Source organism: Ornithodoros turicata, chromosome 8 (assembly GCF_037126465.1).
Source record: "Ornithodoros turicata isolate Travis chromosome 8, ASM3712646v1, whole genome shotgun sequence".
NCBI lineage: Eukaryota > Metazoa > Arthropoda > Arachnida > Ixodida > Argasidae > Ornithodoros > Ornithodoros turicata.
The window spans coordinates 20,343,827-20,361,375 of NC_088208.1; the positions used below are offsets into that span (position 1 = coordinate 20,343,827).

At 44.8% G+C, this 17,549-nt stretch overlaps 1 protein-coding gene and 1 long non-coding RNA gene across 2 annotated transcripts in view; one reads left to right on the plus strand and one right to left on the minus strand.

The window, feature by feature from the left end:
• Window positions 1–17,546, plus strand: part of LOC135366641 (uncharacterized) — a 32,018-nt gene extending 14,472 nt beyond the window's left edge. Inside the window, exons 2-3 of the long non-coding RNA XR_010414243.1 lie at window positions 13,751–13,811; window positions 16,250–17,546. This is a non-coding gene — a long non-coding RNA (uncharacterized LOC135366641). The remainder of the gene's footprint in view (window positions 1–13,750; window positions 13,812–16,249) is intronic.
• LOC135366321 (uncharacterized) overlaps window positions 1–17,549 on the minus strand; it is a 52,562-nt gene that overhangs the window by 13,643 nt on the left and 21,370 nt on the right. Inside the window, exons 2-8 of the mRNA XM_064598993.1 lie at window positions 11,755–12,072; window positions 10,144–10,380; window positions 9,291–9,383; window positions 8,094–8,291; window positions 6,113–6,219; window positions 3,425–3,611; window positions 1,706–1,871 (exon numbers count right to left, since the gene is read on the minus strand). Coding sequence (XP_064455063.1) covers window positions 1,706–1,871; window positions 3,425–3,611; window positions 6,113–6,219; window positions 8,094–8,291; window positions 9,291–9,383; window positions 10,144–10,380; window positions 11,755–11,929 — 1,163 coding nt within the window. The 5' untranslated portion in view covers window positions 11,930–12,072. The remainder of the gene's footprint in view (window positions 1–1,705; window positions 1,872–3,424; window positions 3,612–6,112; window positions 6,220–8,093; window positions 8,292–9,290; window positions 9,384–10,143; window positions 10,381–11,754; window positions 12,073–17,549) is intronic.

Here is a 17,549-nt window from a genome sequence, read left to right on the forward strand (position 1 = left end):
AAAATACGTTTACAGTATCTGGACGCATCCAAGAAAAATAAATATGATATCGTTATCACCACCACCACCACCACCACCACCATCATCATCATCCATTTACAGAACGTGATGCAAGCACTCAGGTTGGAGAGAGGAGGTTACAAGGAAGAAAGGAAGGAAGGGTAACACAGAAGCTTGGCTGATACAGTTTGGAACATTATCGAGTGTTGTTGCTTGAAGGAGAATTCTGGGACAGTCAGCTTTAATCTTGAAGCGTTTTTACTTCGGTCACCGTCAGCAGTTAATTACTTACTGCGTAAAAAAAATAGAGTAAATACTAATAATATTCAGGAAATACAGAAAAGAACTAATAAATTGTAAAAATAGTGAATAAAGGACAAAAACTACAGAAATGATTGACCGCTACTATTTGGGCATTGCGCAAAAACGCGTTTTGGGGTAAATCTTCGGAGAAATGTCTTTTTGTCTGAAAATTTGAATTGAAAGCTCTTTTAATATGTCATGAAACGGTTTAATTTTGTTTTTCCTTTTACTTTGCTGGTCACACAATTTACATACATTAACATTACAAACGTACATTAATATATACTATATAAGTAAAGCATACATATATTAATACATTAACATTACATACATACGTTAACATACATCAATACATACTATATAAGTAAAAGCAAGCAAAAATTGAAGTGTTGCTTACCGCGCAAAGTGCGGACAAACTTTCGCGCGTATCCTGCGCTCTTAGAAATGAACTTCATCACATAGCACGCTCCTAGCCAACCATCATCTCGAATGATATCGTTATCTGCCCTGATTTGCTGAAAACGGGAGGCGTACGCATTTTTTGTGACAATCATGAACAGCATAAGTGTCACAGAAAAGGCGTACGCCTCCCGTTTTCAACGAATCGGGGCAGCTAACGATATCATTAGAGATGATGGTTGGCTAGTTGCGTGCTATGCGGTGAAGTTCCACGCTGCTTGCCGTCCATCACAATACAATAATGCCCCCCGCCCCCATAATTCGGGCAGTCTCACAGTGTGCTATGCGGTGAAGCTCTGTTTTTGAAATGTACTGAGCAATGAACCCGTAGTTTATCCAGCATCGCAAGCACGTGTTGGGGGGGAGGGGGGAGTATTATTATAGTCACGTTGTAACAGCTTTATGCATCATTGCAGACAGCCGAAAAACCAAAGCCCCCCCCCCCCCCCGTGGAGGGTGAACAGGGAATAAAGGCAGGAGGGTGTCGCCAAACATGTAGGGGATGTTAGGGGGGTGTAGAAGGGGGGTGTCTGGATAAATCACTGCCAGGATCCTTAATTCATCACTCTTCTTAGGCAGCAACTGTCACGGTGAAGTCTGTGACAGGTAGTGAACAAAGGTGCGACTAGTTTCTAAAATTTGACAGGTAAGCACGAGATTGCTAGAGTAACTGTAACGAGACAGAAACTACGTAGTTACTTTCGAACTTTACTTATTACTTTCGTAGTTACTAGTTCGTAGTTTCGTATAGTTACTTTCAAATTCGTCTCTCTAATTTGAGAAACTTGTTGCCCCTTCGATCATTTGTCGCGGACTGGAATTCACCGCGAGAGTCGCTCTCTGTGAAAGAGCTGCGAATTGGTTAATTGCTTAGTGAGTGATCACTTGCAACCAAGTCACTTCCCGGGAGCTGCTTATTTGAGTAGAAACTCGACGTACTTACCTTCGACACAAAGTGTGACATCGAAGGCTTCTCGAAAGATCACGTCTCACGAATCTCGCATAGAAAACGAAGTGCGAAAAGAACAGACTTAAAGACAGACGTGTTCTTGGGAAGATCCAATCACGTGGCCGTGTAATGACGCGTCCTCCAAGCTGACAGTTGTAATCTGGAGACACAAGAAAGGACATGCCACCTACGGAGCTAGATCATACATCACACGTTCGATTTATTTTTTAATTATTTTTATTTTCGCTTCTTCTTCGTAACGATTGTTTCGCCACGATAATTTTGCGTAGTGCAACTTTTCGAATGACATGGTGGCTGTTAGAAGATTAGTATGGCGCAGAGCGGAAAAAAAAAATTCTCCTCGGCAAATGAAGGATGCCGTTACTTTCACAGCAATACAAAAGGAACGAGATTCAACCGTTGCGAAAAATACCCTTTCCCTCTTCTTCTCTCCTCCTCCTCAAAGGAGGGCGGCGTCATTGGCTTCCCCAAGCGATTCGTACGCCCAATCATATTGCGGGAGTTCGTTTGAGGCGACCAATGACAGGCCGCTCCGCGTTGCCGCACTTTTTTTTTTTTCGCTTTTGCATCGCTTTTATTGATCTTCATCGTTTTCATAGAACAGAACAGGACTGTGAGGGCGAGCCCTGTATGACAGTCCAAACTACAAATACAGTCGAACTCCTTTATAGCGAACACATTTTTAACGAAAATACCACTACAGCAAATTTTTTTTGCGGTCCCGCTGGAGCCTCTAGGTCCAATAATAGACATCCTTTTTAACGAAAATACCTTTACTACGAATTTTTTTTGCTGTCCCCTGAGTTTCGTTGTAAAGGAGTTTGACTGACAAGAAGTGTTATAGGTATAGAGTGAGGAGCACCAAGCAGTTTAACCCGCGACACTGCAAAAACAAATAAAGCAACAAACTTAAAGCAAATGACTTCTAATCTTCCGTTTAAGCTCGCTGTAATTGCTGATATGACGGAAGCTTTCTGATAACTTATTCCAGATCTGACATCCAAAAGTTATCAACGAAAGTACCCATAGTTAGTTCGTGAGGTGGGGTACCGAAGTCTGGTTACATAGCGTCGAAGAGAGTAAGGTGTCTTAGTAAGGTAACTTCTTGAACGGGAGAGGGAAAACGTGGTTTGTCGTGGTCAGCGGATGAATCCCGTTCCTTTTGTATTGCTTTCAAGGTATCCGCGCCTTTAGTGTCGATCCCGGGTGTCAGTGTCACAGAAAGGTTTACAGAGAGAACGACGTCATTGGGGATGATGGTTACTTAGGAACGCGTTAGTTACTGGAATATGTACACTCAAAACAAGTGAAACATAAGAATACCCTGCAGTGCACTGTTTTTTGTTGCTTTTTTTTTTGCGCCAGAGGCAAGTAAGTGGTACGGTTAAGAAACATTATAACAAAGGTCATATATTTAATACAACGTATGACAGTTCATAACAACTTTATTTATTGTTACAAACTTTCGTTCTAGTAACAGATATTTTCTCCCAACGTGCCCGCACGTGCGAATAAATATGATTTTAGCACTATTCATCTTTTCCTTTTCTTTTTTTTTTTTTCCTGAGAGGATAACCAATGATACCACTGCTATACAGTGATGTTGTTGAACGTTAAAAATAGATACACGAGTATTATTCTGTGCGCGACGTCGAGTCGCATTGTTGGCGGGAAGTATCACTTGAAGACGTCAAAACAGGCGGGTTAAAGTCCTGTCATAGTGGCAGCTCATATCCCATAAACGTTTGCGGGTTTCTTCGTTCCGGAGAGAATTACTACTTGATGCTTGGCTGCATTCGGCGAAGTACTTGCCAGTTGTGTCGGCAACCGTGTCGGAAAGAGACAGATGCAGGGTCGTCTGCGCACCTTCCCGAGGTGACTGCAACGAGAAAGGTGCAACTTGGATTCATGGGACAAAATGGACCTCAGTGGACTATTAAGACACATATAGTGCGACGATATGTTAGTTTAGTTTTGGTTTAGATAATAGTTTAATTTATAATAGTTTAAAAGCAGTGAAAAAGCAGTCGAGTCTGTTTCCATAGAGTGGTGGTTCTGATGGAATGCTTGCCGTATAGTCGTACAAGGTCTGATCGTCAGACAATCTCACGTAGTCATTACAATTCTCGCCAATCACAGCTATGCATGTTAGTCTCTACAGCCATGGAAACAAGCCGCCATGAGCCATGTGGGCCAGCCAATCGTAGCCAGAAGCTTCGAAAGTTCGAAGCCGTCTGTGGCGATTCGTTTAAGCAGACGACACCGCGATTCTACACGTCTACGAAACGAAGGAGGAACAGGAGACATCGAACAGTCCAATGGAACAGGCGATGGCCAGGTGTGGCCATGCGGACATAATAGGTCGGGTTGTCGTCTACATCATCCAGTCGTCGCAGACAATCTATCCATTTGAAACATAGGCTTTCTGTGGCTGCCAGTGGCTACCCATGTGGCTGATAGCGACTTGTCTCCATAGCTTACGGTCGCTGACGGTCTTGATTGGCGGACTGTTGACTCAGCTCACTGGAAGCGCTACACTGCGTGTTCCTAAACTACTCGAGAATGGATGAGCCTTGTTCCAAAACCTAACCCAATTACTCGATGACGTCATAACCTATAGCACCCAAAAGTAACTCGTGTTAACCTAACGTGCTAATCAGACGACTCTCTCCTAACCCGTGAGCAGGTGCGAGTAATGACGTCACGGACGCTGTCGTCTGCTAATCTCCCACAGTCTATAGTCCGGACTTCTCGTCAACTGTTCTCCCTGGTCTGCTCAACTGGTCTGTTTGTGAACGATGTATCAGTGTGCCTTCTTTGGTGACAAGACCTGCATTTATTGTAATCGTCTATTTTTATTCCCAACAACGCAGCATGCTAGCAAAAAGTGGTTATTTGAGACTTAATTCTAAGTCGTTCTTCGCGGCTTAACACTCGTATGCCAGCTGTAATGGCGCTTGTAAGCCGGTCGTCTCGGCCCACTGCACCGTTCCCAAAGCTACTCAGGAGTAAGTTACTCATTCAATCACGCGGTGCAACCCCCGGTCACGTGACTACAACCTACCCGGGGGTCCTTTTAGGAACGGACCCAGAGCGGAATCTAAGAACGGATAACTGTCAGGTAATTGAAGTACACTCTGAAAACGGATGGTGGTGGTGGTGGTGGTGATAGGGCTTGCCGTTGTCGGCCTCACGTATGTGGGCAACGTCACGACTCACGCCCTGGGGGAATGTGCGTCCTGGGCCGACTTCTAAGGGAACTAAAAACGGAACTTCACTTTATAGCACGTTGAGAACCAATCGTCGTTCAGAATAACACCGTTCTGTTTCCTGATTTGTTGAAACTAGGAAATGTACGGATTTTTGTATCAAATTCGGATGCATGTTAATTGATACAAAAAAGGATTATACACTTCGCAGTTTTCAACAAACCAGGAGAGAGAACAACTGTGAATTGCGCTTTGTCGTGAGAGTATTATATGCGGCGAATTTACGAGAACAGAAAGCAAAAAAAGAAAAAGAGGAAGGAAAAAAAAAGGACTATTGAATGCAATAAAAATGCAACGTCTACAAATGACGTAAAGGCAGTTGCTGGTACAAGAATGAGTAGGCTGAGGATGGAAGCGTTCTCTTTTTTTCGAGGAATCATACGTATTTTGTAATTACTGGCCGTAATTAAGTTATCCAATCTAGAGTCACTAAATATGAGAGAAACTGATGTTCTGAGGCTGGAACAACATAGAAGGGACAGATACAAACAAAGCCTCAAATTGCCTAAGAAATCAACGATGAAAGATGAAAGTCACTGAAAAGGTTAGCCAGCTGTAGGGATCGAACCCACATCTTCTGGATTACCGGTAGAGCCCTGGTAGAGCATATTTGGTAGAGCCCTGGACCGGTAATCCAGAAGATGTGGGTTCGATCCCTACAGCTGGGTAACCTTTTCAGTGACTTTCATCTTTCATCACTAAATATGATTCGCTTCAGAGTATCGACACTTAGGTCCACGGGAGAGCAGGAGCGCCATCTTGTTTCCACACCTTCACGTCAACTGCTGCTTGTAAACGAAAGGAACATTTCACCCGCGCACGATAGATGGCATCGTGCGCTAAGGTGCGCAGTGCGCGTGCGTAGCGTGGCGTGGAAACAAGATGGCACATGCCCGCTTTTGGAACTCAGTGTCGATACTCTGAAGCGTAGCTTATTTAGTGACTCTAATCCAATCCGCATTACTGTTATTACATAATTCAATTACAAGCAGATCGATTATGTTGAGAATGAGAAAGTACTAGTAGGACAAAAAAAATAAAAAATGGAAACGGTGACAGGCCATCAAAGCCACAAATTGCTAAAGAGCAATACAAAATTGGTACAGCTTACCTTCGCAAAAATGTAGGAGGCGTAGTAGAATATCAGTCCCGACAATTGTTCTTTTCTGAAAATATTCGTTTGCACGTAGCCAGGGTGCAGACCATTCACGGTAACTCCTGCAGCAGTGGGATAACACGATTAAGCATAAGCATTTATACACTGCCAGCACAGACGTGATCAAGAAGGCACATATATAAGCTCATAGAAGGTAATACAAGGTGATATATGGCACGGACCGTGTATACATAGACACCAGGGAATACATATAGAGATATGCGCGGGTGCAGCTATAGGGACGGTCGGCTAGAGTTTGGCACGGCGATACTGCCGCCGGCTTTCTTCCCTGGTGGCGGGCGGACGAAACGTTTTCCAGTGTATATGCTACAAGCGTAGATGACGATGTTTTCGATTTCACACGTCATCGCGTGAATTCTGTCTTGTGTCCGACCTTATACTTCAATGAATGTGTAGAATGCCTGATGAAATAACTCCCAGAAACTGCGAAATAACTGAAATAAATGCTGGAAATAACTTATCTGCGACACCACAGGTGGCACTGATGCCAGTGAGCGAGCGCGCCCCCTGGGCAGCCGAACGAGCCCTCCTGTTTTGTGGATCGAAATATAACGTTTTGAAATCCGCGCCCGCAAAATGGCGGTGAAACACTGTGGCGCAACCAGATATCCGCTTTTATACGAAAGGAAGCATTACTGTCTCTGTCCAGTGCTATCGACGTCTACCAGGGGGAGCCGTAATCGAGAAGACGGAATGAATCGAGAATGGTGTCGAAGTGTGCCATCGCTTGCATTGCTGTGCCCCGCTGACAAAAGTTTACGCGCTGAAGATCACAAACGTAACGCTACAGGTAAAAATGTTACAAAACATAAAACATTGGTCACGGAAATCTTTCGCTTAATACCCGCGGATCTGCGGATATATTCAATATCCACGCTATTCTATTCGACTATTCCATTCCAACTATTCCAATTCTATTTCAACTAGCACTGTTGCGGATGCGGATACTGTCGAAGCTCATCCGAGCTCTCCTCTAGGAACACACACTGAGGAAACCGGCTCCACGAACACAAACAAATTGTGCTGTGACATTACGGCATGCATCTCTGAGAGGAGGTCGTGGGAGAGGTCACACGGTTACGGGAACCAATACGAATGATCAAACATCGCACTCTTTCACCGAAATTTTTGCAGTCGAGCGCCCCTTTAAAGCAACTATCGCATCCGGGAACGTGTGTATGATACCGATAGGGTAATGTTCGTCACCGCTTCAGAATCAATTTCGCCAAATTTCTCTTCCGAAAACAGCTTACATATTAAATAAACGAGTTTTAAAGGTTCGCATTCCATCTGCAGCCAACACGATGATGACGTATGTCAAGCACACGAATCGAAGGGCAGCGCAGGCGATTGTCTCCGAGGTCGTCTGCTTGGCGTTCGCATCGCAATACGCTAAGTGAAAAGTACTCGGTAAATACGCTGACTTTCGCTTACCAGTGTGAGTCCTGACGACGTAACCATGTTCCGTGAAACACGGTGTTACGCTCCTGGCTGTACGAACACGTTCGACACTAACCAGAAACAACATTCCGCGAGCCGACCACAGAGAAGACGCCGTCCCCTAGCATTCCGGCTCGCTCGCTCGCTCGCCCGCCTGTCGGTCGGTCGCAAAGGCTACAAAGATCCCCCCGGCCACTCCATGATTGGTCTCCTCCGCGTCAAAGCGCGCGCAGTGATTGGCCTCGTCCGGGTGATGTTTCCAGAGAGGGGATCCCGGAATGCGTCGTCTGCTCTTGCCAAGTTTTATATCAAACTGCGCAGGAACAACGCCATCAATTCGCGTCGTGTTTTCGGCGTTCTTATCAGTGATGAACGCGGAGTAAAACGGGACTACAGTTTCGGAATCGACCCGGACGGATGCGATAGTCCGTTTTAGAGGGATTTAAATAGCAACTCAAGTAAGTTTGCGACTAACCTGTGTCTTTTAGCCTTTCGGCAAGCTCTTCCACGAAGTGCATTTGGGCAAGCTTGGTGTCGCTGTATGTGTACCGTGTAATGATAGCGGCGGTGCTGTCGCGGTTGTAGCACGACAGGAGGCGTGCGTTGGAGCCGAAGTGATGCATCGTAGAGCTTACCACCACTACTCTGCTGGGGGCACTCTTCTTCAGCAGACCTAAAAGAAACAACGCAACACGGTTAATCTTAGGGGTAACGGAATGCGTGTTGAGGGTATAGGCATATTCCCACATGGATACGTCATGTTTATGCGAATGTGATGAAAGGGACATTGAACTACATGAATTTCTCCTCGAAGAATGGAAAATGCCGTTACCTTGACAGCGATGCAAAAGGAACGGGTTTTCGTCGTAATTTATCAGCGAAAGAAACCACCAGTTTACGCTTTCCCTCTCGTTCTCAAGAAGGCCGACAATGCTGAGCGGCCTCCCACTGGTCTCCTCACATGATTTGCCCTATCATAGCGAGGGATCGTTCGAGGAGACCAATGGTGAGAGCGCGTTTCGCATTGTCGGTCTTCTTGAGAAGGAAAGGGAAAGCGTACCATTGTGCGCCAACCACTGCCACGAATGATAGTGTTATCGCTTCTGATTTCAAGAGAGAGGAGAGGGGCGTACGCCTTTTTGTAGCGATTCCCAAAACAAAACTGTCGCGTGGCTGGTATTTTATTGAACTGCATCTACAGAACGATACGAACAGAATCCCCTGAGAGAAAATAATAATAATAATAATAATACTGTTTTATTGGTGCCCAAGAACGGTCGTGATGACCCTAATGTTGGCACACACAAATACAATACGATACACTACAAATAGACACAATATACATACAAATACAGTAATACAATATGCACTAACAACAAGACACGATCAACGCGGTCACACACACACAAAGACTGTACACGAAGAAAAAAAAATAAAAAGAAATATATGACTTGAATTGAAAACGAGAAAAGGGCACACACACATTGTAATGTGAGAAACACATGCAATCGCACTGCAACAAAAGGGAAATTATCTGAAAAAGTCAAAGAAAAGAAATCTCCGAAAAATGAGAAGAGATATGGCACCTAAATGATGTACATGATGCTGAAAAAATATCAAGAGATGAAGGTGTAAAAGATAGGGAACAAATTGAAAACAATACATTACTTACCTAACAGCGAATTAGTCAGAAGAAAGTGTCCCAAATAATTGGCTTGGAAGGTCTCCTCAAACCCGTCGTCGGTCTTGACTACTTTCGCCCCGCCTACGAAGACCACGGAGTGAACCAATTACGTTTACTTCCGAGAATGGCAAATTATGCATTTGAGTCCTCATCTACACTGTTAAAACCGAGCTTCACCACATAGCACGCTCCTAGCCAACCATCATTCCGAATGATATCATTCTGTGTATTGATTTGTTGAAAATGGGAGGAGGCGCCTGTCTGGGAGACATTATGCATGTCCCAGATAGGCGCCTCCCCCCCGTTTGGACAAATCAGGACACAGAATGATATCATTCGGAATGATGGTTGGCTAGGAGCGTGCTATGTGGTGAAGTTTTCTCTTAACAGTGTACTGCAGCGCCGTCATAGATGCGGGCGCTGCACATCACTTCAAACACAAACATCAAATTGATATTTTTTTTTTACATCGAGTTTTCTTTCATACGGTGTGCCAAACGATGGGCCTAGCCAGCCATCATCCCGAATGACAACGTTGTCCTCCCTGATTTGTTGAAAACGGGAGGCGGAGCCTATTTTGTAGCCATAATGCCGTACATAACGTTTACATAATAGTCTCCGCCTCCCGTTATCAACAAATCAGGAGCGAGAACATTGTAATTGGGGAAGATGGTTGGCTAGCAGGGCGCAATATGTGGTGCAGATACGGACCTATCAGATTCATCTATACAAGAGGTGTCACAGCTAACAAGTTAAAATAGCCGTTTGGAGCCGACACAGTCGGCGGGCTTGCTTAGTAGAGTTCATAGCCCCTTTAATATAAAGGAACCATTTCACTTACTGCCCCTCCCGGCATTGTTGATGAGAACGTCGAGTCTTGGTTCAGTCTCCAGGATGTCTTTGGTGAAAGCCCTGACGGATTCAAAGGAGCAAAGGTCCACCAGCTTCAAGACGACGTCACCTCCCGTGAGACGCTTGATCTCGTCGAGAGCTTCTTGACCACGTGACTTGTTTCGGCAAGCGATGATCACCCGTGCCCCGCGCGTTGCTAACTCTATGGCCGTTTCTTTCCCAATACCTGTATCAGAATATGGCTTTTTAGTTATATCAATACCGATCAGAAAGGAGATGTAGAGTGTCTGATGGCGATAGACTATCTGTGAAAGTCTCATATAAAACCTATAAACCATCATATATAAACCGAGGCATAAGCCGAGAACGAACTTACCAACTCCAGGGAAAAAAAGTATTGCACTAATGAAAGAAAAAAAAAGGAAAAGACAGCCAAGCAACAAAGCACAAGGGAAGTATAATATAATGACGGCGGCGGCAGCCACTCATTGCAAAAACGTCCCCCGGAAAAAATGTCCCCCCGGAGCAATCGTCCCCCGCAAGAAAAGTATAAAGAAAAGTACGTCAAACGGAGCGCGTGCCCAGCTGTGGGTAGCCACCCTCGAACCGCATGGTGCACTGTCAAAAACAAGCCTAAACTAACCTAACCTCTGAAAACTAACCTAGGACCCAGTTCTAACCTAGGTTCACACCGGGGACGATTTCTCCGGGGACGTTTTTTTCGGGGGACATTTTCTCCACATTTATACCCGCTCTGAAATTATATATTGTTTGACGCATCCTTTAAAGCCCCGGGTCAGGTTTTCTCCTCAGGATGTAAAAAAGATTTGTATCCGACATGGGAGAGGATGATCGGTGACGCAATTAAGAAGAAAATGAGCGCGCTGTCTCGGCCCGCCTTCGGTAGCGCGCGCTTATCACGTGGCCTGCTCATCTATATCGCGGAATGATAGAGCAGAGTCTTCTCGCCATCGGGAAAGATAAAGATGTACCAGCGGAGTGCTGCAATAACACCTCTTACACTGTTAAAACAGAGGGGGGGGGGGGGGGGGGGGTGTCGAGGTAGCTTGCCGTTGTTGGCCGCACTCAAGCATAGCACGCTCCTAGCCAACCATCATTCCGAATGATATCATTCTGAGTCATGATTTGTTGAAAACGGGAGGAGGCGCGTATCTGGGACAGATTATGTTGTCCCAGATAGGCGCCTCCCCCCTGTTTTGAATAAATGTGTTTGATAAGGTGACCTCAGAGTTCATTTACAATATGTGCCCTTTAGCATTCCCTCTGATGGCTCTGAGGTTCCTGGTGACGCTAATTCCAACAGGTATGCCATTTCCCATGAATTTCTGTTCCCTCACAATGACTGTTTCAATTACGTTATCTTTCCGGACGTGGAGGAGACGCTTCTCTATCATTCCGCGATAGATGAGCAGACAACCGCGGACGTGCGACCGAAGGCGGGCAGAGTCAGCGGGCTCATTTTCTTGTTATTTTGGTCACTGTCCATAAAAAAAAAAGAGGAAGAAAAGAACGGCTTTTCCCTTTTTGGCCCAAGCTTACGAGTGCCAACAGTTTTAAAATGACAGCCACTAAAACTCACCTGCGTTCCCCCCAGTGATGATGACTGTCTTTCCAACCATGGTCCTTCGTGAAACGCAGTTGCGGTGTTTCATTTTGTTGTACAGCCACAGGAGAAACGCCACTAAGAACAGAACTGAAGCGAGCCACAACGTGGCGCTCACAAGGAAAGACATGAGACGGAGAAATCGTTGCATTGATGGCACGTGATACTACGATGACGATCAGGCTTTCTGAGTCCTCATATACGAAGGCACAGTATAATGGCTTCTAGTGGCTCCAGGGTATACGACTGTGACTATACACGCAAAGCCGTGGCTGCCTCTTCCTTCTTTGTGAACTGAAAAGAAAATGAACGGAACTGGAACGAAAGGGACCTGAGGCAAGGGATCTGAAAACACAGCGTCCTTAATGGTGTCCGTTTTTTTTTGTTTTTTTTTCGCAGGGTGTTTGAACTACACTCGAGGAAAGAAGGGTGTGAAAAGGTGGTAACTTCTATATAGTTACCACCTACACTCTTAAAAATGAACTTCACCGCATAGCACGCTCCTAGCTAGCCAACCATCATCTCGAATGACATCGTTATCTGCTCTGATTTGTTGAAAACGGGAGGCGTACGCCTTTTCTGTGACAATTATGAACAGCATAAGTGTCACACAAAAGGCGTACGCCTACCGTTTTGAACAAATCGGGGCAGATAAAGATATCATTCCCGATGATGGTTGGCTAGGAGCGTGCTATGTGGTGAAGTTCATTTTTAAGAGTGTAAGTCAACATAGCGTCTGATACAGGTTGTAAAAGGGTGGTAATAGCAATTATCATATATCCAAATTGCTACAAAAAGGCGTAGCCCCCCCTCTCTCACCGAATCACGGTGAACTTCTGCTTTGAGAGTGAGCTAGCGGGTATATAGAACTGTGCAACCTTTTAGCCACAACATATGCGACAACTTTTACCTCCTAAAAGGTGTAACTGCTTCACCCTTTTTTTTTTCTAAGAGTGCTGTAGCGTGCGTCAAAGTTTTTAAAACTACCGTGAAACAGGAGACGTGAAATCGAAGAAAATTGATGTCTATATAGCGCGAGCTCCCAGTACTCTGATAAAATAGCATAAATGCAGGTGAGCTGGTGGGGGAACTCTTCCGTACTTAAAAAAAGAGAAAAAAAAAGAAGCATGAGCTAGGGCAAACCATGTCGTACAGCTTGGGAGAAAAGTTCACGGAACACAGCACTTTCGTATTTCTTAATCGAAGCGGCCCTCTAGCTAGCTATCTGGTAGAGATCGAACAAGAAACGGGTGACTGGTTGTTTTATCCTAGCGTCTCTACGCTATCCATCTCTCAACAATGTGTGTCCTCTCCTGTTTGCTGCTATAGGGTGTCGCTCCAATGGAGAAATGCGACGTACATCCCCGGTGTTCCGTGCACTCTTGTCCCAAGCTGTATCGTGACCCGTAGTAAATGCGTTGTTGGTGGGTTTGAGTCCTTCAGTGTCGTCCGTACTCCTTTCGCCCCAAACTCAGGCTGTTTTTCTTTTTTTACAATACGGAGTCCCTCAGATGCCTTACGTCACAGTTTCTTCCCAATTACACTCATAGATTTTCTTTTTAGAAAACTGAAATTGAAAACTACACTCTTAAAAATGAACTTCACCGCATAGCACGCTCCTGGCCAACCATAATCTCGAATGATATAGTTATCTGCCCTTATTTGTTGAAAACGGGAGGCGTACGCCTTTTTTGTGACCATTCTGAACAGCGTAAGTGTCACAAAGAAACACTCTAAAAACAGAACTTCACCGCATAGCACACTGTGCGCCAATCATGACCACGAATGATAGGGTTATCGCCTCTTATTCAAAGAGCGAGGGAGGCGTACGCCCCCCTCTGTCATCCAGTCACAAGCGACCCTTGTGATTCGTGGCAATGCGGTGAAGTTCTGTTTTTAAAGTGTACATCATGTACGAGCTCGCCTGCGCCCTTGCTCTATTTGTTTATTTTTTATTACATATTTGTTGCAGAACGATATCCCGGACAAAACGAATACGGTTTGAAGAAGCTGTCAAATTCACGCTCAGCAAGGTAATGTCAGCCACTCCCAAGGTATTGAGTGACAGGCTTCTCGCTTTTCCGGAAGCACTACCGTGAACGCCCTCCGAACTATAGTAAGACTGACGAAGTATGGGGCCGGTTGCTTACGTGACTGGAGGATAGCGACAAAACCACACACAAGACGAAACTTCCGCTACGTCGCTATCCTTATCGCTATCCAGTTAGAGCTGATGTTACCTGTGTGATGTCAGCTGCGCTGTCTAGGTGTTTTTCCTGGGTTTTCCGCAGACACTTTAAGACAAATGTCGGCACAGTTCTGTGTGAAGTCGGCCCAGGACGCAAGTTTCCCCCCCCCCACCCCCGTGATAGTCGTGACGTTGCCCGCATAAGCGTGGCCGACTATGGCTTACATTTCCATCATCACCACCACCACCGGAACAGTGTCTTAATCCTTTACCATGCTTAACAAACACACCTCCTTCGCTGTGACGTCACACGGTTCATCTCCAGCTTCGAGAGAAATTGCAATACGTGACTCCGAATAGCCAGTTAAATCTCAAACAAGGAAGTCCTCGAAAGAAGCTGACGCATAAGAAAACAAAACATCGCTGCAGCCTGCAGCCCTACGCGTAAAGAGCCGATTCGCAAACACAACACAAACACGGCAATTTCAGGGACAGAGAGTACCTCCTTTCCCTTGACCCAGCATACCTTGTAACGAAGAGGAAACCTCTGTGACGGATGCCAGCAAGGAGGATCGGGCTGTGAGACAACCGCGTGTAAGCCACAGTTGCGTATGACATACTGGCGGACTGACGTGTATAGACGGTTATCGGAGTTGTTAGCGCCACGCTCGAGCTGGCGTTGACCCAAGGTGACGAGGAGTATATGCACTCTCCTGGTTTTATTTTTATCGTATAATTTCCTTCGTGGGATGGGCTACTGCCGCATTGAGCACACAAGAGCCACCGTGAAGTGGATGGAGTACAGACATAGTTTTGTTTGTTCTTTTTTCTCTCGCTCTTTCTTTGTTTCTTTTCTTCTTTTTTTTTTTGCGATAGTTGTAGCGGGAAGCTCGCCAACATTTTACTCGGGTATCCAACGGCCCCGTGCAGCCGTTAAACGTTTGCATGCGTTATTTGTGTGTGTGTGTGTGTGCGCGACTCGTCCTGAAGTATGGTGCTACTCAAGTAACACACAATATTTCAGAATCAATGTATTATATATCGTCATTATTTATGAGTTCTGGCAAGTATTATGTATTTGTATTACAATACAAAATAGGACTATTACTGAACACACTTTTCGTGCGCAACTTGCTCTTCGTGTTGTATATTATTAGAGTATTAAAATACGCCTTATATATCGCCATTATTTATTGTTTCTGCAGGTATTATGTATTCTTATTACAATACAAAATATGAGTATTACCGAGCACACCTTTCGTGTCCAACTTGCTCTTCATATTGTATATAATTAAAGTATTAAAATATTATATATCGTCACTATTTATGATTTCTGGCAAGTATTATGTATTCGCATTGCAATACAAAATATAAGTATTACTGCCCACACCTTGGGTACCCAACTTGCTCTTCGCTTCTCCTATTTTGTCGTGAACGATATGTTTGAAAACCAGAAAACTTAACAATTCGCGAACAGTTTCTTTATTTCTTACTTCCCCTATTCTTGCTGTCCACGTGTGTCACGTACAAAACAGAAATGCGAACGGCAAACTGCCTATTGGTCCTGCTGACAAATTTTGACGAACACAGAACGCGTTCGTGGTTTGGAAATGTCGGTGTATTTGTTTAGGTGCTTGAAAATGACATTGTCTTAGTCCGGGATAGGAAAGGCTGTGCGCGGGAGCGATTATAAAAACAATTTATTTGATTTGTGCCAAGAACAGTCATAAGGGCCTTAGATCCGCGTTTTCCCTGTCCGCAGAACCGCGCGGATATTTAATCCGCGCGACATCCTCGTTTCCGCACAGTAATATGACCTTTTGAAATCCGCGTGGATAAAAATCGATCTATCTTTGCTCGCACATATACGAGGCAAAATGATGAGAGCCAGCCAGTATACATGCCATTTTCATCGCTTCCGGTTTGGTGCCAAAACGACATCCGGTTTCACAGCAAACACCGATCGATCGATCGATCGATTGATCGATTGATTGATTGACTGATTGATTGAGGAGAGAGAGGGCCGTATACGTCTTAGCTGGTCCAGATACAGTCAAAAATAGGCTCGTGGATACACTTATTTGAACCTACGCGCTTTTTACCTAAACAGAAGTACAAGTAAGCCATGAAGTTCCTGGGGATGGCTAACGGCATTGTGTAAATCAAGCAGCCAATCTTCTTATGCGCACTTTTATAGACAAAAAAGAAACACAAGAAAAAGCGCGGCAGAACCAGGAAAGCAGCATTATATAGATAAAACTGACTTTTCTTTTTCCCCCACAGCACTTTCGCCAAGACACTGCACGTGGAAGGCTGCCTTGACCGGCAATCAAGTACTATGTCACGTACACGGTGCGGTATTTTCTCTCTTTCCTTCTTTCGATCTCAGGGATTTCCCGGAACGCCAAATGAGATCACATCAGCCAATTAGAGCGGGCGGTAAACAAACCAAAAAACACGCTTGTTGTTGTGGGAAATAGAATTTAGCTACTGCCAATGGCCATACACACAATTATAGTTTGTCTACTCGCTTTTCCTTTCTCTGTTTAGTTTTCTCCGTGTTCGCAGTGTCGAACGACGACGGCGACTGTGAGTTGTGTCAAGGTATTTACGCCGTAATCTGAGGCCGCAATCCGAGTGCACTCCGAAATTATATCAGTGTTTCGAACAAAATGTGTCGCACTTCTCGCCGAGTGCGTAAGTGTTTTTTTTTGTTTTGTTTTTTAATTCTAGCAGCGAAGAAAAATTCCGTTGCCTACACTCTTAAAAATGAACTTCATCACATAGCACGCTCCTAGCAAACCATGATCTCGAATGATATCGTTATCTGCCCTGATTTGTAGAAAACGGGATTCGTACTATTGTTTTCCGCAGAAGTTCCGATGTTCATTTCCGTTTGACTCCTTCAATGAACGCTATCACTCAGTTACATAAACAACATGAGTGTTGACGTTATTTTCCACAACTCACGAACTTCTTTGTCCAGAGTGCTGATATTTGCAGATGTTATTGCTGATAAAATTTGCCACATTTTGTATATTCTGGAACTTGTAGATCGTCATTTTTGTTCAAGGTAGAGGTGTATCTTCATGAGGTTTCTGCTGTTTGCACAAATTTTTGGTGCCCCAAAATTAATTTTGGACATACATAGATAGCTTTGTTCCTCAAACTTATATCATTCGATAGGGCATTCATTTGTCTACATTTTCCTATATGGCAACATACCTTGAAGTGGTACTGTCAGGTGACAAAAAATATATCTGCCCAACCACTCAAAAATGGCCATCTTTGCGGCGGTAAGGGAAGAACCAAAGTGCTTAAAAAAATTCGATCGCGGACTGAAAGCTGCCGTTACCTTGACACGAACACAAAAGGAACGGGATTCGTCGGTTGCGTCGTTCGTGACTTATGAGCGAAAGAAACGGCTATTTAACCTTTCCCTCTCCCTTTCTTTCTCAACAAGCGCAACAGCGCAGAGAGTCCCCGGATTGGTCTCCTCCCCCGATAACTGGACAAATCGTTTGAGGAGACCAATGGGAGCCCAAGTACAGTGCGGTTCCTTTCGCTCACAAATCACGAACGA